The 18,813-nt window shown below is 44.9% G+C and overlaps 1 protein-coding gene across 9 annotated transcripts in view; it reads right to left on the bottom strand.

The window, feature by feature from the left end:
* Nucleotides 1–18,813, bottom strand: part of PPIP5K1 (diphosphoinositol pentakisphosphate kinase 1) — a 1,319,084-nt gene that overhangs the window by 334,595 nt on the left and 965,676 nt on the right. For all 9 annotated transcript variants that reach the window (XM_086958191.1, XM_086958195.1, XM_086958197.1 and 6 more), the window contains one exon: nucleotides 8,620–8,736. In XM_086958191.1, the coding sequence (XP_086814317.1) occupies nucleotides 8,620–8,736 (117 nt within the window). The remainder of the gene's footprint in view (nucleotides 1–8,619; nucleotides 8,737–18,813) is intronic.

The raw sequence follows: 18,813 nt of genomic DNA, 5'->3' as shown, positions 1-18,813 counted from the left end.
TCAAACGGAATCAACTGTCGCCGGTCAATCTTCACGCATGTAGGTGGAGGCTGGACAGGTTCGGGTGGAGGACGTCCCCTGCTGCTGCGACAGAAGATCCTCCCGAAGAGTCAGCCGGATCGGGGGATCCGCGCTCACACTGAGAAGCGCAGGGTACCAAACTCTTCAAGCCCAGTCCGGTGCCACAAGAATGACTTGAGCCCGGTCGCGCCTGATCTTCTTCAGCACTCTGGGCAGTAGTGGTATAGGCGGAAAGGCGTACAATAGAACACAACTCCCAGTGCTTAATTTGTCAAATATGAAGTGCAGGTGCTCATATGTTTGTCGGAGGCCATATCCACTTTCCCAAGCTCCACCACTTTCTCCATTGGCTCGTCCCCCAGCTCCACCACTTTCTCCATTGGCTCGTCCACTTCCTCTGTTGGCTCTACCTACATCCTCAACTGGCACTGCTGAATGCCAGATGTAATACCCGATCTGAATTTAAGCAAGGGAGCCTTTCTCAAGTAAGGTTTCGATAGGAGCTTCCCCCGCCCCGTGAAAAGTTTGAAAAAGATTAAATCATAAGTGCATTTAGAACACAATTTTGGAATAAATTCCCTAAAATGACTAGTGCACTGAAAATGGTCATATGAAATATTCTAGTGCTCTATGTGCAGATTTGGGGAAAGGACAATACTGGGGTATGTGCAAAGGTGCTTTGTGTTGTCATATACACACCTATCCGTAATGCACCATAGGCGCCTCATAGTTAAATATTACCTCCGGTATGCAAAGACCAGAATTTGACTTGTGTGCTTCTATGCTATGGGTGCCCTCTCCTATGCCAATAATTACTTCGATATGTCAAACCAGCATATTGCCATGGGTTTCCCCACCCACCAAAAATTATATATCAAATATGCCAGGATAAGTATCCATATGCCAAGGTTGTGCTTGCCCATTAGCCAATACTTATCTACAGTATGCAAGGGCCAGGAATACAATCCCAAGCATAAAACTCACACCCTGCTATACTCACATCAACACACACACATTCTGTGCACACACTCACATATGCTCAAATTCTCATACACTCTCACATGCTCTCTCACACTCAGATTTTCTCAAACTTTGAATCTCATGCACATTTACACTGGCACTTCTCTTTTTTCAGTCCGCATGTGTTTTAAAAATACTTGCCCTGCTGCTACCTCTGGCATATCAGATAGTGTAGCTTGGTAACAACTTTCCTCTATACACTAATCAAAACAAATGGCTTTTTTGCTGGTTTTCATGCATGATGAGAGTTAAATATTACACTTCCATCAAATAGGTGAACCAGATTTTTATTTGGTTGTATATGGGGCTCAAGAAGTAAGAATGTAAATGGCCTAGAACACTTACTACATTACAAATACAGCTTTCAAGTAGTCTTACGTCCAGTGTAAGTCCTTCAGACTGCATATCTCTTAGGTGCCTGAAAAGCCCGTCAGACTGCATATCTCTTAGGTGCCTGAAAAGCCATGACTGGACTGAATGTGTTAGACAAAACAATGAATGTGTCAAACAGTTTAAAAAAAATCAAGTTTCAGCTTGTGATTTTTTTTGAAGCCATCGACCAGTGAAATGTCAGTGCCTGTATTTCATGCGCAGATGTTCGAATTCCAGAGATAATCGGTAGACAAAGTTTTCTAAAACAATAGAGCATGTTCAAATCTTTACTACCCATTACAATAAAAACACCCTTGATGTGTGAACCCTGTCTCATAATAGAACTGCAATCTCCACTTTTTCTGTAGTCACGTTGTCTAGCATAGGAACTATCTGTTCTGAATTGCATTCAAAGTCTCTCTGTCCTCACTTCTATAGCTTTGAAGAACCTGGGGTTTGGTTCACTTTTATAAGCTCCATAGCTGAAATATTGCTGGTGCTCGAGGACTAGTGCCGCACAGAAATTGTTGCCCATGACTGATACAACACTGATTCTAGTCATGAGGCAATAACACTACACTAATACAGTCCGAAACAACTGAATCCTGCGAGGGCCGGTCACACAACTTAACTCCCATCATATAGTACTTGACATTTGGCAACACTAAATGTGTATTTCTTTCTCTTAACTTTTTTTTTGCATCAAAGGAAACTGCTCTGTTTTAAATTCTTTGTGTGTAAGGATTTAGCGTTGGTGGCACGCAGAAGCCAAACGAAAGTTAAGCTCATTTTGGGTTCGATGCTCCAAGAGTGCCTCAAGCTGAGGCAGAGGAAAGTACCAGCTTTCAGCGACTTGTAAATATATTCTGATGAAACGGAAAAATACGAGATAGAATCCTTGGATCAGCCTCAAACTTATCAAACCGAGAATCACGTAGGGTAACGAGATTGGGCTGAAGGTGCTGCCTAAGCCTCCCTAACTCATCCCAAAGTAAAACACGCTCCTGCAGTAAAATTTGCCTCTCTGAAATATTATTATACAGGTTTTAAAGCGTTGTTAGTGAATTTGTCTCGTGCAGGATTTAATTCTTCTGCCCCGTCCTTAATTTTGGTTATTCGGTGTTGCCTCTGTCTTCGCAATAATACGTTCTCAACCCTTCTCTCCTCCCCGTCCCGCCTCCTCCCCCGCTTACCACCCAGAATAACAACTTCACTGCAGTATCTGTTGGGGTGGGCAAGAGCTCAGCTTGGCGATGTTGCTGAAGTAACAGCAGGCATAGGCAACTCTGAAGCCCAGGACCAAGAACAAAGCCACCCGAGCCGAAAAAACTTGACTGGACTTGCTGCTTCAGATAGAGGAGGAGCTCCCGGCCCGCCACCTGCAGTCATGCCTATCTCCCTGCGCCTCTAAGTCGGATTTGGGGGAGTTTGTACATTACATTCATTCATTCATACCAAGTTTTTTACACTACAACAATCACAGTGACAGAGCTCCAAAAAAGCAGCATTTGTTACATACTTACTGGGTTAGGCCTGCTACTGCACACTGCTCAACATAATGCTTTAAATAATAGTGGAGTCATGTAGAACTGCGGGTGCATGCATGGTGACTCGTGAATGTGTGTGCCTCATGAATGAGGATATGTTGGGCTGAATTGCTGTGCACAGTGGAATTTAAAGAAAGGTTACGCATGCACGCTGCCGCAGCGCAGACCCAGACAGGACCAAATCCAGCCCAATCAGTGGTACGCCCACCGGCAGCACTGACTGAAGGGCAGGCATGAATTTATTATTGGCTAAGCACTCTTTACGGGGGGGGAGTGGAGAAAGAATGTACAGTCCATTATATTTTTGTGACATACATTGTGCAGTCGTCGATGTAAGTTGGCACTTAGGTCTAGACCCGGCCCTGGCAAATAAGTGCTGGTGCTAAGCACCGGAAAACACCAGCACAAAGTATGCACTGGCAACTCCACGCGTGACAAAAAGTGTTGCTGAGCGAGTGCCGCTTTATTAATTTCAACGTGCAGAACAGCTGATATTGCGCGTTCTCTTCGGTGGCGAATAGATCTAACCAAGGCTCTCCCCGCAGTCGAAAGAGACCTTGCACCACCTCCAAGTGAAGACACCATTTGTGATCCATCAGGCACCGGTGGCTGAGTTCCTCTGTCCATCAATGAAATGCCATGACGTTCCAGCATTGTCCAGAGGTGCAGAGCCTCCTGACATATGGTCCACGACCCCACCCCACCTTGTTTGTTGGACTACCACATGGCGTTAGTATTGTCAGTGAACACCTGCACCACCTTCCCTTTGACAGAGGGAAGAAATGCCTTTGGTGCAAGAAGGATCACCCAAAGCTCCAGAAGGTTGATATGGAGCCTGGACTCCACCGGAGCTAAGAGGCCTCTGATCTCCGCCTCTACCATGTGGCCGGCCCAGCCCAGGAGGGACGCATCAGTGACCACTGTGTGCTCCGGTTGGGGAAGGAAGAGGGATCTGCTGCTGACCCAATGCTGATTCGTGAGCCACCACTGCAATTGTTGTGCAGAGCCCTCCAAGATGGGGAAGTACTCAGACATGTTCCCCATATGCTGCGCCCACTGGAACTTCAGTTCCCACTGCAGAGCCCGCATATGCCATCTGGCATGGTTGGTGAGCAAGATGCAGGAGGCCATGAGGCCCAGCAATCTTAAGGTCGTACTGACCGAAACCCGGGACGAGGGTTGAAAGATCGGAATCATAGCCCGGACGCCCCGGACTCGCTGTTCGGGAGGATAGACCCGAAACTGAGCCGTGTCTAGAACCGCTCCGATGAAGAGGAGTTTCTCAGAGGGAATCAGGTGCGACTTCGGCACGTTGATGGAGAACCCCAACAAATGCAGGTCGGCCGAAATCCGGAGGTCCAGGAGACGACTGCCTGGGGCGAGCCCACCTTTAAAAGCCAGTCGACGAGAAAGGGGAAGACTGAAATCCCTGATCTGCGCAGATGACCTGCAACCACCGCCATCACTTTCGTGAACACCCGAGGGGCGCTTGTAAGGCCGAAGGGGAGCACAGTGAACTGAAAATGCTCCTACCCTACCATGAATCGCAGGTAACGCTAGTGGGCCGGCAGGACGGGGTTATGAAAATAAGCATCCTGCAGGTCCAACGCTACCAACCAGTCTTGCGGGTCGAGGGTAGACAAGACCTGAGCAAGTGTGAGCATCTTGAACTCCTCCTTTCAGAGGAAGCGATTAATATCTCGAAGGTTCAACATAGGACGCAGGACTTTGTCCTTCTTAGGAACCAAGAAGTAGTGGGAGTAACAACCAAAACCTACTTCAGGCGTCGTAACGCGCTCGATGGTCCCCTTGGCCAAGAGGGCCGTAACTTCCTGCTGGAGAAATGTCAAGTGATCCCCTGACATGCAGTGGTACTGGGGTGGCATGGCTGGAGGGGTAGTCTCAAAGTGGAGGGCGTAGCCCTTTCGGGCAAGTTGAAGAACCCACTTGTTCAATGTGATGGTGCGCCAGTGGTGGAGGTGATGGCGAATCCTGCCACCCACTAGTGTCTGGTGGGCATGAAAAACCAGACTAGGAAGGTTTGGAGGCAGTGGCTGCAGGGGGGGTGGTGGACTGACCTGCACCCTGGCCTCGTGACCCGCCTCTGCGGGTCCCACGTCCGCTGGTGTGCTGAGACTGTTGCTGTGCAGGCCTGTGGCTCTGAAACGAACGTGCTTGGGCGCCCCTTTCTTGGCCATGAAAGGAACGAAAAGCAGAAGTGGAAGGAGTGTGTGTGACCGAAAGGCCTAAGGACTTGGCGGTAGCCCGTGAGTCCTTAAAATGTTCCAACGCGCAATCTGCTTTATCGCCGAACAGGCGAGTGCCATCAAAGGGCATGTGCATCAATGTGTTCTGGACATCCCCAGAAAACCCAGTCGTCCTCAGCCAGGCGTGATGGCGTAGCGCCACTGTCGTTGAAATCATCCTGTCCATCGAGTCAGCAGTGTCAAGACCACAACGGATGGTGAACTTGGCTGCGTCTCTCCCCTCAGCAATAGCTTGGGAAAGTATTGTCCGAGCCTCCACTGGACACTGAGGCAGCACTTGCGTAACCGTATCCCACACAGAATGGGAATACCAGCCCAAGAGACTTGCGGTGTTCACAGACCGCAGGCCTGAACAGGCGGAAGAAAAAATCTTCTTCCCAAACTGCTCCAGTTTCTTGCATTCCCTGTCCGGAGGTGCGGAAGGGAATGCGTTTGGGGAAGCAGAGCCTTGACAACCAAGCTCTCGGGGGTGGGGTGTTCGGAGAGGAAAACGGAGTCACCTGGGTCCAGGCGTTGGCGTCTGGCCATGTTCTTTTTCCACAGGAGCCCCTGTATTGGGCCTGGACCAGGTGCCCAAAAGAACGTCTGAGAGTGCATTGTTAAAGGGAAGCAGCGGCTCCGTAGAAGCAGAAGCTGGCCGTAGCACCTCTGTCAGGAGGTGAGTCCTGACGGCCACAGTAGGGAGCTAGAGGTGGAGAACATCGACTGCCCTATGCAACACCATAGAATATGATCCACCCTCCTCCGTAGCCACGGTAGGAGACAGTGCTCCAGGTAACGGAGCATAATCCTGGTCACCTGCATCACCTGGATCCTCATCCCAGTCTGGGTCTAACTCGCATTGGGCTGCGAGAGGGTGCTCAGACCCCTCCCAGTGCTCCACTTCCTCCATAGTCCATACGGAGGCGGGTGGACAAAGGGAAAGAAATTCTTAATTGTCTGTCGATGCCGGTGGAGGTCATACAGGGCCAACCGCCATGGACGGAGATCCAGGCCTGGATCCACAGGGGACCCTTGGCATTGACGCTGGAGTCGTCGACGCCGGAGCCGGCGATGTCGAAGAACCAGGACCACAGCCGGGCCAGCGGGGCCTGAAGGCGCACCGGTGGGCCGGACCGTTCAAAGGCATGTGCCATGGCTGATAGGAACTCCTGCAGCTGGGCCGGACGCGCAGATAGACCCGGAAAGTGCGGGTAGGCCATCGCCGGAGCCACTGGGGCGGCGCCACCTGCACCCTTAGTCACGTCGCGTGACAGGCTAGGGGGAGGTGAAGAATGATGACACTTCTTCGCCTTTTTGTGCTTCACCTTACCTGACTCCGAGTGCGAAGACTTTGAATGATGGTGATGGCTCTGCGGCCGGTCCCTCGACCTCCCTCGGGACCGGGACCTTGAACGGCGCGGAACCGAATCCCGGGCCTCCAGCCACTTTTGAGACAGCTCCCGCAAAGTTTTCTGAACCATTGCCCGGCAGTGGGAGCACGACTCAGAGTCGTGGTCGTGCCCCAAGCAGTAGAGACACTCACTGTGCGGGTCCGTCACTGACATCGTGCGGGGACAGGCCGCACAGGACTAAAAACCGGTGATCCTATGACCGGTTTTTAGATTGATATAAACTTGAAAACAGAGACAAAATGCTCCAAAAAAAACTCAGTCTAAAAATGACTAAGGGTACCGCTCTCTCCGGGTCTGTGCTTGCTGGCGCGGAAAAAGTAGGAACTGACGTCAGTGCACGTGGAAGTAGCTCCAGCGACGTCATATCAGCGACTACGACGTCAGCGGCGAACGCGGAGCCGTACGACGTGCCTGCCGTCGCGCAGGGGTTCTGCTGATGAAAAAACTTTCCTGGTCCAGTCTGACGCTTGGGGATATTCTAAGGTAAGGAATCTATCACTAACGTGTCTCTTTCAGATATACTGGATAAATCTCTCACAATGAACTGTCAGATCCATGCCGTCACCTCATCTTGCTTCCCCATGCTTCACCTGCTTCAAAAGACATTCAGATGGATCCCCACTGAATCCAGGAAAATGGTCACCCACGCAGTCATCAGCAGACTCAAGTACGGAAATGCACGCCACGCCAGCACCACCCAGAAACTCCTCAGGAAACTACAGAATGTTCAAAATGCCGCAGTCAGACTGTCCTGGGCATCCCCCGCTGCAGCCATGTCACTTAACACCTCCAAGAACCCCACTAGCTCCCAGTCAACAAAAGAATCACTATCAAGCTGCTCATCACATAAGCCTAAAAAGCCCTCCATGACGAAGGACCAGCATACTTGAACCACTGCCTCTCATTCCACTTACCCATCAGATGCCTTCGATCCGCCCAGCTGGTCCTTGCCACCGTCTAACGGATCCACAAGACTAGAACCAGAGGAAGATCCTTCTACTATCTCGCCGTCAAGAACTGGAGCACCCTGCTCCTCTACCTCAGACATTCCCGGTCGCTGACCCAATTCAGGAAGGATTTCAAGACCTGGCTCTTTGACTGAACCCTAGGGCTCAGACAGTCCAGAAGCCCCCCCCCCATCCCTTACCCCAATGCCTTGAGACCCTCACATGTGAATAGCCACGATTTAAAAACCCTGAGTGATTGATTGACTGGGGTTGACCAGCTTGCAGAGCCCAGCATCCATTACGTACAAACTTCAATAAGACCAAGATGCTTTCTTCACAGTTATGGTTCAGTCTATCACATGAAGCTAACAGGAAATCACATGCTGATTCCCATTGCACTCTTATCAACACAAAGAAATCCAGTATACTACTAGATCAGAATCTGATGCTTATACATGGCATTAGTAACAGAGTAAGCTAAATATGTAGATCCAAAATCACAACACAGTTCTTTCAAGGCACACACGGTTCGAGAGGATGTCTTCTTCTATTGCTTTTACAGCCAACAATCCCATTATTAAGGTTACATTAAAAGCAATACAGCGATGGCACTGAACATGGTATTTAAAGGGATTTCCCATTGAAACCTGGATAAATTGACCTCCTTATACAGCTATCTACACTGACTCCCATATCTGGAGAACCTTGACAGCTTCTAATGCAGCCAAAGAGGTTTCGACAGCAAAACCTCTATAATCTAAATTAAACATTTTCATGCATTAAAACAAATCTTAGCTGCCACAATCTCTTTTTCTAACTGTCTTCCAGCTGAACTGTGAGCTGCACCAGCTTTCCTCTTGTTCAGGAAAGTCACCATGCCTCCCAGTGAACTACATAAATCTAATGTTTATCTGGTTTGAGGTTACTGTTGTTTCTTTGCAATAGGGGTTTTCTTTGTTTCTCTGTTAGTACTTTGTTAATCACGATAATGCCAGAACACTATATAAAACTGTTAAACAGGTAAATAAATAAAAATATTCATCTCACTCACCTCTGCAGATGCTGGGCGAAATCCAAACCCAGTGGGAGCATTTTCCTCTTCATCACAGCCCTTCACTCCAGGACTAAAATGTAGTTCCACATGGAAACGTTCGTCTGAGGAAGGATCCTATATGATAATGTAAACACAGCTTTACATAGTGCTTAATTACACTCCAAAGTCAGAAGGTAGATTGCAGTTCCTTTAAAGCACAACCATTCATGTTTTTTCCAGACTGAGTTAAGCAACACATCTTTCCTTAATCTGGGCAATGAACATATTTTAGAATGTTATATGTACATATCTATTGGGGCTCCTTTTGCTAAAACCTACCTAGAGAACAACACAAAAAGGTATATAGTGGGACTTGGACAGGACCTGGAAAAGGAACAAGTCCTAATCCAAATGCGAAGGGGAAGACGCTATTCTTGTTGTGAGGTTTGTATAAATAGGTCTATATTTGTTGGCCATAATCAAGCAAGCCAAGCACTGAATGTCGGACAATAAGACAAAAACTGTATTTATTTTCAGTTATAAAGTGATTAAATTAGCCAGCATCTAAGTTAGAACATGTGGATATGAGACAGCACACATGATTTGCTGTATTAAAAATGACGCAGAGTCAAAGGCATCAATTGGTCCGAATATCATATTATGTTTTTCAGATCCCTGTACTTTTGCTCTTGTAGATGAATTACGTTTGTTAAACTTCCCGGTAGATTTGCTGCCTAAACCTTTTTGGGTATGTCCTTGCCTAATTCCATTAGTTGCTCTATTATTGTTTTGGATTTTTTGATCGAATCGGTGTCCGACTAAATAAATTTGAAGCCCAAATAGCTGGGTCAAAAACAAACCAGAACTGTGTAAATGCTGATTAGTTGTTCATTTGGGCAAAAACATAGTGTTAAGTCCTGTCCACAGAACACACTGACACAGGTGTGTTACAAGAATTAATAAAAAGAATGCCACAAAGATGCAGGGACAGCGGATGTTAGTTCAATTGAACAAGAACATCCTCTGTGCACACAACACAGCGACCTCATAACACTTCAGGGATGAGCACAAGGTGCTTAAAGCAAAGGAAGGACAAACCACAACAGATAGCTTGTGCTGTGTGCTATCTTTTAATTAGATAGTGAGTGCATGAGCTTTATTAAGGATTGGTGAACACTGTAAGCCCCGCCATGCACAGATAATGACAGAAATATTGTTTGCATTCTATCAGTTGCCCAACTAATTTTCACAATTCTAAAATAAACTGCTAAGGAGGAAGAGAGAGATATGTGAATTAAGGAAAACATTTCCAAGTACGTTCAGGAAGACTGAAATTGTGAAAACAACGTATGCAATGACATTTATGGTAAGCAATAATTGCAATTAAATTAACAAGTTACTAACATCACCAGTTACATTCTTTCGGGTGAAAATGATAGCTCACGTAGATTGCTTGTTTAAACCTTAATCGCAGGCATCCTACTGGATTCAGACACCTTTTTTTAGCATTACCACTTGAGCGGAATGTAGAGGTACTGCACGACAGTGGTGGAGCCGAGAAGACCGGAAGTGACATAAACCTTTCAATGTCTATCACTACTGGAGCCGGTGACACCACAAAAGAGACAAAGCATGTAAAGGACAAAACAAAAACAGAACTACTAAGAACCCTCCTCAAGACGGAAGGATGGATGGTGACAAGGAAATTGGGAGAGCTGTAATATCGATCAGAAAGAAGATTACCAAAGTAAGTAACTTGTTCTTCTAATGCATATTCACTCTACAGAGTCATTGTATGAACCACACACATAGCAAATTTGAAAGAATGCTGAGGATAATCTAGAAACACTGAAGCACAACCTTATCAGATTGTGACTGTGTTCTTTCATGTTCATCCAGATTAAATTTGCCAGGTGAAGATGCACAAAGAGGCCTACGTGGCTGACTAATAATAAGGCTGCACAAGTTCAATACGCAAGTTGGCATAGGTGACAAGCTTTCCTCTCATAAAATGAGCACAGAAACCTTCATGAGTAGTTTGATCAGTCAGGCCATAAGAATACTTGCTGCAGAGCTTTCCTTATAGACTTATGAGTCTCTCCTCCTTAAAAGGATGAGGTGCTAGAAAGAAAAACTGCAAAGGGATAGGCAAACATTTGACACCGCCTAATGAGGAGGGCTTAATTCACATAGTAGCTTTTTCTTTTGGGAATGTGGTCAAAGGAGGTAAAGCTAAAAGAGCTAACAGTTATCTCACCCTCGTAGCTGAGGTGACGGATACCAGAAAGACAGTTTTTCAACTACGAATCTTTAGGGGGCAAATAAACAAAGCCACAAATGGAGGTTCTATGAGGAAAAGGTATATCAAAAAGAAGGTCCCACTGGGGTACTATGAAGGGGATTGACATATGTAGGAAAGTGCCCCTTTCTGCATGGTAACCCCCTAACTTTTTGACAAATACCTGATACCAACTTGACTGAGTGTGCCGTGGGTCCCTGCCAATTAGGTTCCCAGGGCCTGTGATCTTTCCCAAAACTGTACCTTTGTCTCCACAATTGGCACAAGTCTGGGCCAACTACAAGCCCCTTGTAAAAGGTGCCTCTTGTATGCAGAGCCTGGTAACCAGAGAGGGCCTCTGAGGGCTGCAGCATGTATTATGCCATCCTCAGAGACCCCTCACCTGAACATCCACACACTGCCACTGCAGATTGAGTGTTCTGATGCAGACTAAACTAAAGAGTCGACATGGTACCCATTTTTGGGTGCCATGCCTTCCAACACTGCCTGTGGCATGGGTAACTCACCCCTCTATAAGGCCTTACAGCCCTTAAGGCAGGGTGCACCATACCACTGGTGAAGGCATAGCTTGCTGCACACTATGCCCTTAGAGTGTCTGTACCATTCACAGGCACTGCAAGTGCAGAGAAGGTAGTTTGAGTATAGGGGCCGGTGAGTTTGTCATTTTGAACTCCACAGCCCCAGAATGGCTCCACTGAAAACTGGAAAGTTTGGTACTAAACGTCTTAGCACATTAAACCTATGCTGATGCCAGTGTGGGATTTAATGTAAAACACACTAAGAGGGCATCTTAGAGACGACCCCTAAATCAACAACCAGCCTGGTGTGGTTCCTGACTGGCTGCCAGCCATTTGTCTCCATCAAACAGGTTTCTGGACCCCTGGGTAGAGAGCCTCCACTCTCTGGTTTCTCAAACAAAGCCCATCCTGGGCAGAGGTGTCATTCCATCTCCCCCAGGATGGGAAGGGTCCACAACTGGAAGCTTCAAAGGCCTGCCACCTTTGTTAGCTATCCCCAGCCTTTTGCTGTTATTAGCAACTGGTCCTTATCGGTTCTGACCCCCACTTTGGGCGGAGGAATCGGTGAGAAAACTTAGCCAGGAAGGGAGGTGTGCCCACTTTTGCCAACCCCACCCCACAGATGGGGAGGCCTAGTGAAGCGCACACCTCATTCTTAAAGCTGAGGGGTCTCCCCCAATCAGGAAGAGGCCTGTGCCCCCCTCCCACTGGAGGGTGGAATACTAGGGAAGGGGTTACCTTTGATCCCTGGGCCTTGACCCCGAAACCGCAGGTATCTGGATGTGACCAATGCTCTTCTGAGTGCCCCCTGTCTCCATAGCACTGCATTGCGTCCAACCTCTCATTTGACCTCTGCAGCCGGACGTCCCTGTGCCACTGAAGGTGCATTCCTCTTACTTACCTGAACCCTGCCCAGTGTAAGAGCTACCAGCCAGAGATGAACTACAACACTTTTTACTTACCTGCATACCTAACACTTCGTTTTTCTCCATAGGATTGTATGGTGTGTTTTTCTCTAAAAAATGTTGTGTTGACCCTGTACTCTACAGCAACAAAAGTAACTTAATGTCTTCAAAAGAGTTAACCTTCTTACTGATATACTGTAATGCCTAAACTGTGTTATTAGTTTGTTTCCTCCCAAACCAGAAAAGTAACTACAAAGTAACTAGAAAAGAATCTAAAGTAATTACAAGTATTCTAAGAAGCTTGCAACCCATTTCTTGACTGCAAAGTAATTTGTATGCTTCTACAAAGCCCGTACACACGGTATCTTGAAAAGTATCGTTGTATTGAAAGTATCACTTGCCTGCTACTGAGTACATCTTGGTTCAAGTAATAAAAAGAACAAAGTAATAACTTTTTATGGAACCAACTGGTCTGGATTCAGTCTGTTGAGTGTGTGACATCATTTCTTGTCTGAGTGTGTTCAACAAATGCTTAACACTATCCTCTGCTAAGCCTCACTGCTCAACCACACTGCAACAAATGAGAGTAAGGTATTACCTACTTTAGCCTCTGCTATCTCTGAGGGGGATGCACTAGACTCTGTGCACACTATACCTTACTTTGGTATAGTATATAAAGCGCCAGCTTCCTACAACATATACTTATTTTGCAGCTTCTGAAGGAACCTTGCAACAACTGCAAGCCTGAAAATAGGTCCTTTATCTGGGGGGAAAGGCTAATTTATCACAATTGTACACTTCTACAACAGGAATTTTTCATCAACAATAAAAAGCCACCATAAACCGTTAAAATTGAAATTTTGCCTGAGCTACACTCCTCAGCTCAAAAGAAGCACACAACAAAAAACAAAATAAAGTGCTCCACTGTCTGTGTTGAAATATCATTACAAGGGGAGAAATGGATATTCAGCAAACCCAGAAACCTCTGTATATTTTCAATGTAGCATACAGAAAAAGACGATTAAAACAGACCTAGAATGTGATTATAAAATATATATAACTAAATCACAAGTGGCCAAGCTGTTAAAGAAACACAAGGATGGGGCTCCCGGTCCCAACCGTATTCCATTTGCATTGTACAAAGAAGAACCAGACCTTTAGTCCGTCTATCTAACTGACGTTTTTAATGAAGTGGTTTAGAGTAGAATAATTCAAAAATCGTGGAAAGGCTTACTAATTTCTCCTATTTTTAAGAAAGGAAATTGGCAATTGCCAGAAAATTATCATTTAATTACCCTTCAAGACACTGATGTAAAAAATGTAAAAAATGTAAATTGATACTTGTATAGCGCACTACTCACCCGCAAGGGTCTCAAGGCGCTTGTACGAATACCGCTGTGGAACCCATCCTGGCTTTCCCTGTGAGGCGTCCACTCCTGGGCACCCCCAAGGTGGAGGCCAGGCATCCTTAGCGTTGTGGGGGCCGTTGTGGAGATTAAGTAAGCTATTGCCCAGAGTTGCAGAGTGGGACTCCATGATTGGAATAGGCACCGAGGCGAGAATTATCAGGTCCGTGGATTTTTGAGCCCAAGACCCGCCGAGCCGGGGAATTGAACCCTGGTCCCGGGCTAAACCTCTGCATCAGGGTCTGCCGCTCTAATCATTGAGCCACACTTTTCACACTTGATGCAAAACTGTTTGCTGGGATTCTATTAATGAGTTTAACAGATTGGGGAAAGGAGAAGCAGGCACTGCCCCAGAATCAAATAGGCTTCATTAAAGGTCTTGGAACCTCTACAAATATATAAAAATTATCTGTACTAATTGATTTGGCAATTTTAGCAAAACAACCCTTATATTTTTGTTTTGTGGATTTTAAACCTGCTTTTGATTGTGTTGACAGACAACTTTTGTGGGCAAAACTTAAAAAACAAGGAATTCCTGACATATTATTAAAATTGATTAAGCTCCTGCATTCCGATAATTGGGTCAGGGTGAGTATTGGGGCGGACGCACACTAACTAAAGAAATTCTCACGTCTAGTGGATTAAAACAAGGGTGCGTCCTGGCCCCCTTACTTTTTAATCTATTTTTAGCAGATATTTCTACAGCTTTGAATGAAATTAATGCAAATCCTTCAAGGTTAGCAGACTAACAAATATCCAACTTGTTGTATGCAGATGATGTTATACTCTTAAGTTATACCAAAATTGGATTGCAACAATTAATCAATGGTATCTTAAAAGTACTCAAAGGCAAATGGTATGGCAATAAATGAAGCTAAGACCAAAGTAATTGTCATTACAAAAAACACAAGACTTAAAAATAAATATAAATGGTTTTTGGAAGACAATGAATAAGAGCAAGTTGCTTCCTATAAATATCTTGGAGTAATTTTTAATGACAATGGAAACTTCTTGCCACAAAAAATGGATATCACAAGGAAAGCAAATACCCTTGTTGCAGCATTTAGGACTGTTCAGAAAGCTATAAGTGACTTGTCTTATCGCCCTTTTTTAAAAGTAATCGCTGCAAAATTACTACCAACTTTAAAGTACGGCAGCGAGGCAATAAACGGGCAAGAAGCGAAGATCATTAATAGTGCAGTTGCTAAAACCTACAAAATGTTATTCTCCCTGTCAAAGAATGCCTCACAAGAGCAAGTGAGACTGGAATTTGGGGTAAACAATCAGTTATATGCAAGCACTTAAAGTATGGAATAGAATAAAAAATGATCAAGATAACCAAATGTCTTGGCTATTGTGGCAAGAAGTAAAATATAACAGAAAATTACATGTTTGGTCCTAATTAAACACAGCGAAAGAAGAATTTGGCATAACAGCAATTTGGAAATACACAATCCCACAAGAAAGCTTCAAAAAAACAATTAATAAACTCACCAACCAATTTTCCATGATAAAGGGTAAAGAAATGTTAGTAAAAAGAAATCCTGCATGGCCAATCGTAAATGGTTTCAGGGAAAAAAGGTTCAAGAAAATCTTGAAACATGATGGTCTAAGAAAAATAAACACATCTTTCTCAATGCTAGATTTGGTTGTTTGCCAAGGTTATGTCATTTACCGCCATGGAAGAGAACAGAAGATGTAAAATTATGCAGGCTCTGTAAATCCGGACAAGAGAACATTATACATCTATTGTGTCTTTGCCCGGATTTGGAATATGATAGAAAATTCATCCATAAGAGACTGTTTAATAATCGTGGAGTAAGGACATGTAGGCAAGCACTGATACCATGTTTACATTCTGAAGACTTATTAATGAATTCTGCATTTGTAAAAATGTTATGTGCTGTAAGAAAAAAGTTGGAGGTTTTCATTTGATTGACTAATGGATTGTGCCAATATTATATAATCAAGCTTTTTTATATGAATCTATATGATTGATTGTTTATAGTTTTTAACTTTGAAGATATTTTTAGCTATTTTTGTAAGATTTTAATTCATCAAACAAAATAAATAAACTTGACTAATTCAGCAAAGCCCATCCCTTAAAAGATTATGTGGTGAGCCATGCTAATTCTATGCCATGTTAACATATTTGTTTGTACGAGGTAGGAATTAGATTTATGTAGGGTTCCATTGCCAAAGTTGTTTTTGACAAACAATAGGATCAAACTGATGGTTTCATAAATTAAACAGATTCTCTGTTTCAATGTAAAGAAACATTTTACCTGGATCTCATCATACTTGCCTATGTCTCAAGGGGAATGAAATTAGTCAAAACGCCACAGTTGAGGCATGATCTGTTAAAGTAGCGAAGTCCATAAATGTATTATAAGCCTCCATGCTCAAATGGCAAACTGCCTGAGGTACTGATGGCATGGCGGATGATGGTACAGGAGATTGAGGGGCAGCCCCACAGTCCACACAGGTATCGCATGATGAGACGCACTCCACTGGGACAGGAGACCCACAGTTAGGAGGGGAGCTAGATGGAGACCACAGACGGTGCTTAAGATAATCGGACCTAAGGTGCATAGAACCGGCAAGACGGGCGAGGGTGTTTGGGGTGAAGGGGGGGGGGGGGGGGGGGTGGGGGGGGTGGGGGAAAGGGGGGGAGTTTGGGGTGGGGTTTAGTTAAAGTTTGTTTACGGCACCCCAAATCCTTGTCTACAGTGGCACACCGCTCTTGAGGAGCGTACACGGGTATAAGTCTGTAACTTCCACAAAATAAAATTAATAAAGAAATATATTTTAAAAAATCCTCCATGTTCTTAGAATCTTTACTTATTTCCTGATTTAACCAGATAAAAATTCATAATAAAATGGGTGTCAGCTTGATTTCAGTTTCCAAGCAACCAGTACAATGTTCCTCATAACAAGAATAGTTTGAAGTACTTTGTGAAGTATTTAGGGGCAACTCCAAAAGAATCTTAGAAAACTAGTTTTCTTCTATTTGTAAACAGGACAGATCGCTAAAGCTCAAAGCTCCTGTACAGTATGTTACTGATGAAATGCACTTTCTTTTATAGTAGGTTAGCATGTAGACCAAACGTTTCCTACCCAATCTGTAGGCAACACCAAAAACTTCACAGCTCTCTGGTCAAAGAAACAGGTTTAATTTACTATTCTGAAAACTTGCAGAGCAACCCAAGTTGATAGAGCTTTCTTGCTCTGGGAATTTTTATCTTCAGTTTTACACACAGAATCCTCTTTTAAAATAAAAAACAATATTTAAAACATTCCTCTTCCCCTCTCTCTCTCTCAATGAAGTGAAACCTTTAAGTGCCAAGCAGTTACTTGCATTCATGTGCTTTGGAAATACATTGCCATAGGCTATAATGCAGGCCCTTTTCTGCTTTTCGGTAGGTGAAGTTGGTTGACTCCGCGTTCGGCGTTGGTGTCGTGATCGCTGGAATGACGTGATGCTATCTACTTAAGACGCCGCCCCTGCGAGCTGACGTCAGTTCTTTAAAAGACATTCCACACCAGAAGTGCAGAGCCATGCAAGACACTGAACAATGGTGCATAAAAAAAGGGCCCTGAAAAGGAGTCCCTTACCCTAGAAGGCAGTTCGCAGAACGGGGAGGATGGGTGGGGAGATAAGGAATCCATAACTAATATAAGTCTCCTATAGATATTTTGTTACCGAAGGCAAGTAACTTGTTCATCTAAAAGAGACCATTAGTTATGGATTACTTACCTTAGAATAGATACCCAGCAATACCAACCCCCGGAGGTGAGTCTGCCAACTAAGTTCACACACGAAAGTCCTGGAGAACTGAACGGCCAAAGAAGCCGTCTCTCCTGACTTGTCTGTTCAGGCAGTAATGCTTAGTGAGAGTGTGCAAGGAAGCCCAAGTGGTTGCCTGGCAAATATCATGAAGGGGGACTCCACATCCCAAAGCAGTAGTCACTGCTGTCGCCCCAGCGGAATCAGCATGCAAACCTACTGGAGCTTCCTTTTTCGCTAAGAAATAGCAAATGTTAATTCAAAGAACGACCCATTGAGAAATGTTTAGTTTTTGGACGGCCCGACCTTTCTTGGGGCCCACATAGCCAACAAGAGCTTTTCATCCACCCGGAATTGTTTTGTGTGGTCTAGATAAAATAAAAGCGCACGTTTCGGATACAGACAGTGGAGCCTCTCTCCTCCTCTTTAGAAGGATGCAGAAGCGGGAAGAAGGTGAGCAAAGTGATAGTCTGTCCTATGTGGAAAGAGGTAACCACTTTGGGAAGAAAAGAAGGTATAGATTGAAGGACAACCTTGTCCGGATGAACAGCAAGGAAAGGAGGTTTAGATGAAAGGACCTATAGCTCACTCACCCTGAGAGCAGAGATGAAGGCAACCAGAAAAGCAGTCTTCAAGATCAAGAGTCAGTGAGGACAATTATGTAGTGGCTTAAAGGGAGCGCACATAAGGTAAGTCAGAACAAGGTTCACGTCCCACTAGGGCATTAGGAAAGGAAGAGGAGGACAAGCATTGGAAATGCATTAGGTCTCGCCTTTGTTTAAGTTAAAGCTATTTGCTTTGCTTTGCTAATGGTATTGTATTTTAGCTATGTCTTATTGAGTGTTTGTATGTGATATGCTGTGCCTTTATGTTGGTTGAATTGTAAATGTTATTTATGTAGAAGTTTAATGCATAGCGTTAGAAGGAGAAGAGCAGTGCTTAAGATTTGGGACAGAAAGTGAGTAGAAGAATAGCAGGAGGGCTAATGAAGTATAGTGAGGAGAAGAGTAGCATGAGGCAGAAGAAAGGGGAGAGTAGTATGAGGGAGAAGGCAGAAAGTGTGGAGGAGAATAGCATGATTTTGAATGAAGGAAAGTGTGGAGAGCAGTATGAGGCATAAGGAAGGAGACAGGAGTAGAGGAGAAGTAGGAGGGATATTAAAGGAGAGTGAGAAGTAGAAGAGTAGTGTAAGGTAGCAGGAAGGTAAGATTATTTGCTTAGTATTAGGCATAAGGTAGTAGATAGGTGTAGAAGAGCAGTGTGAGGTATATTTTAGGAGGAGGAGGAGAAGAGAAGT

This window comes from Lissotriton vulgaris, chromosome 2_1 (assembly GCF_964263255.1).
Source record: "Lissotriton vulgaris chromosome 2_1, aLisVul1.2, whole genome shotgun sequence".
Classification (NCBI taxonomy): Eukaryota; Metazoa; Chordata; class Amphibia; order Caudata; family Salamandridae; genus Lissotriton; species Lissotriton vulgaris.
The sequence above is the reverse complement of the archived record's forward strand: the minus strand, read 5'-3'. Positions and strand labels throughout refer to the sequence as shown.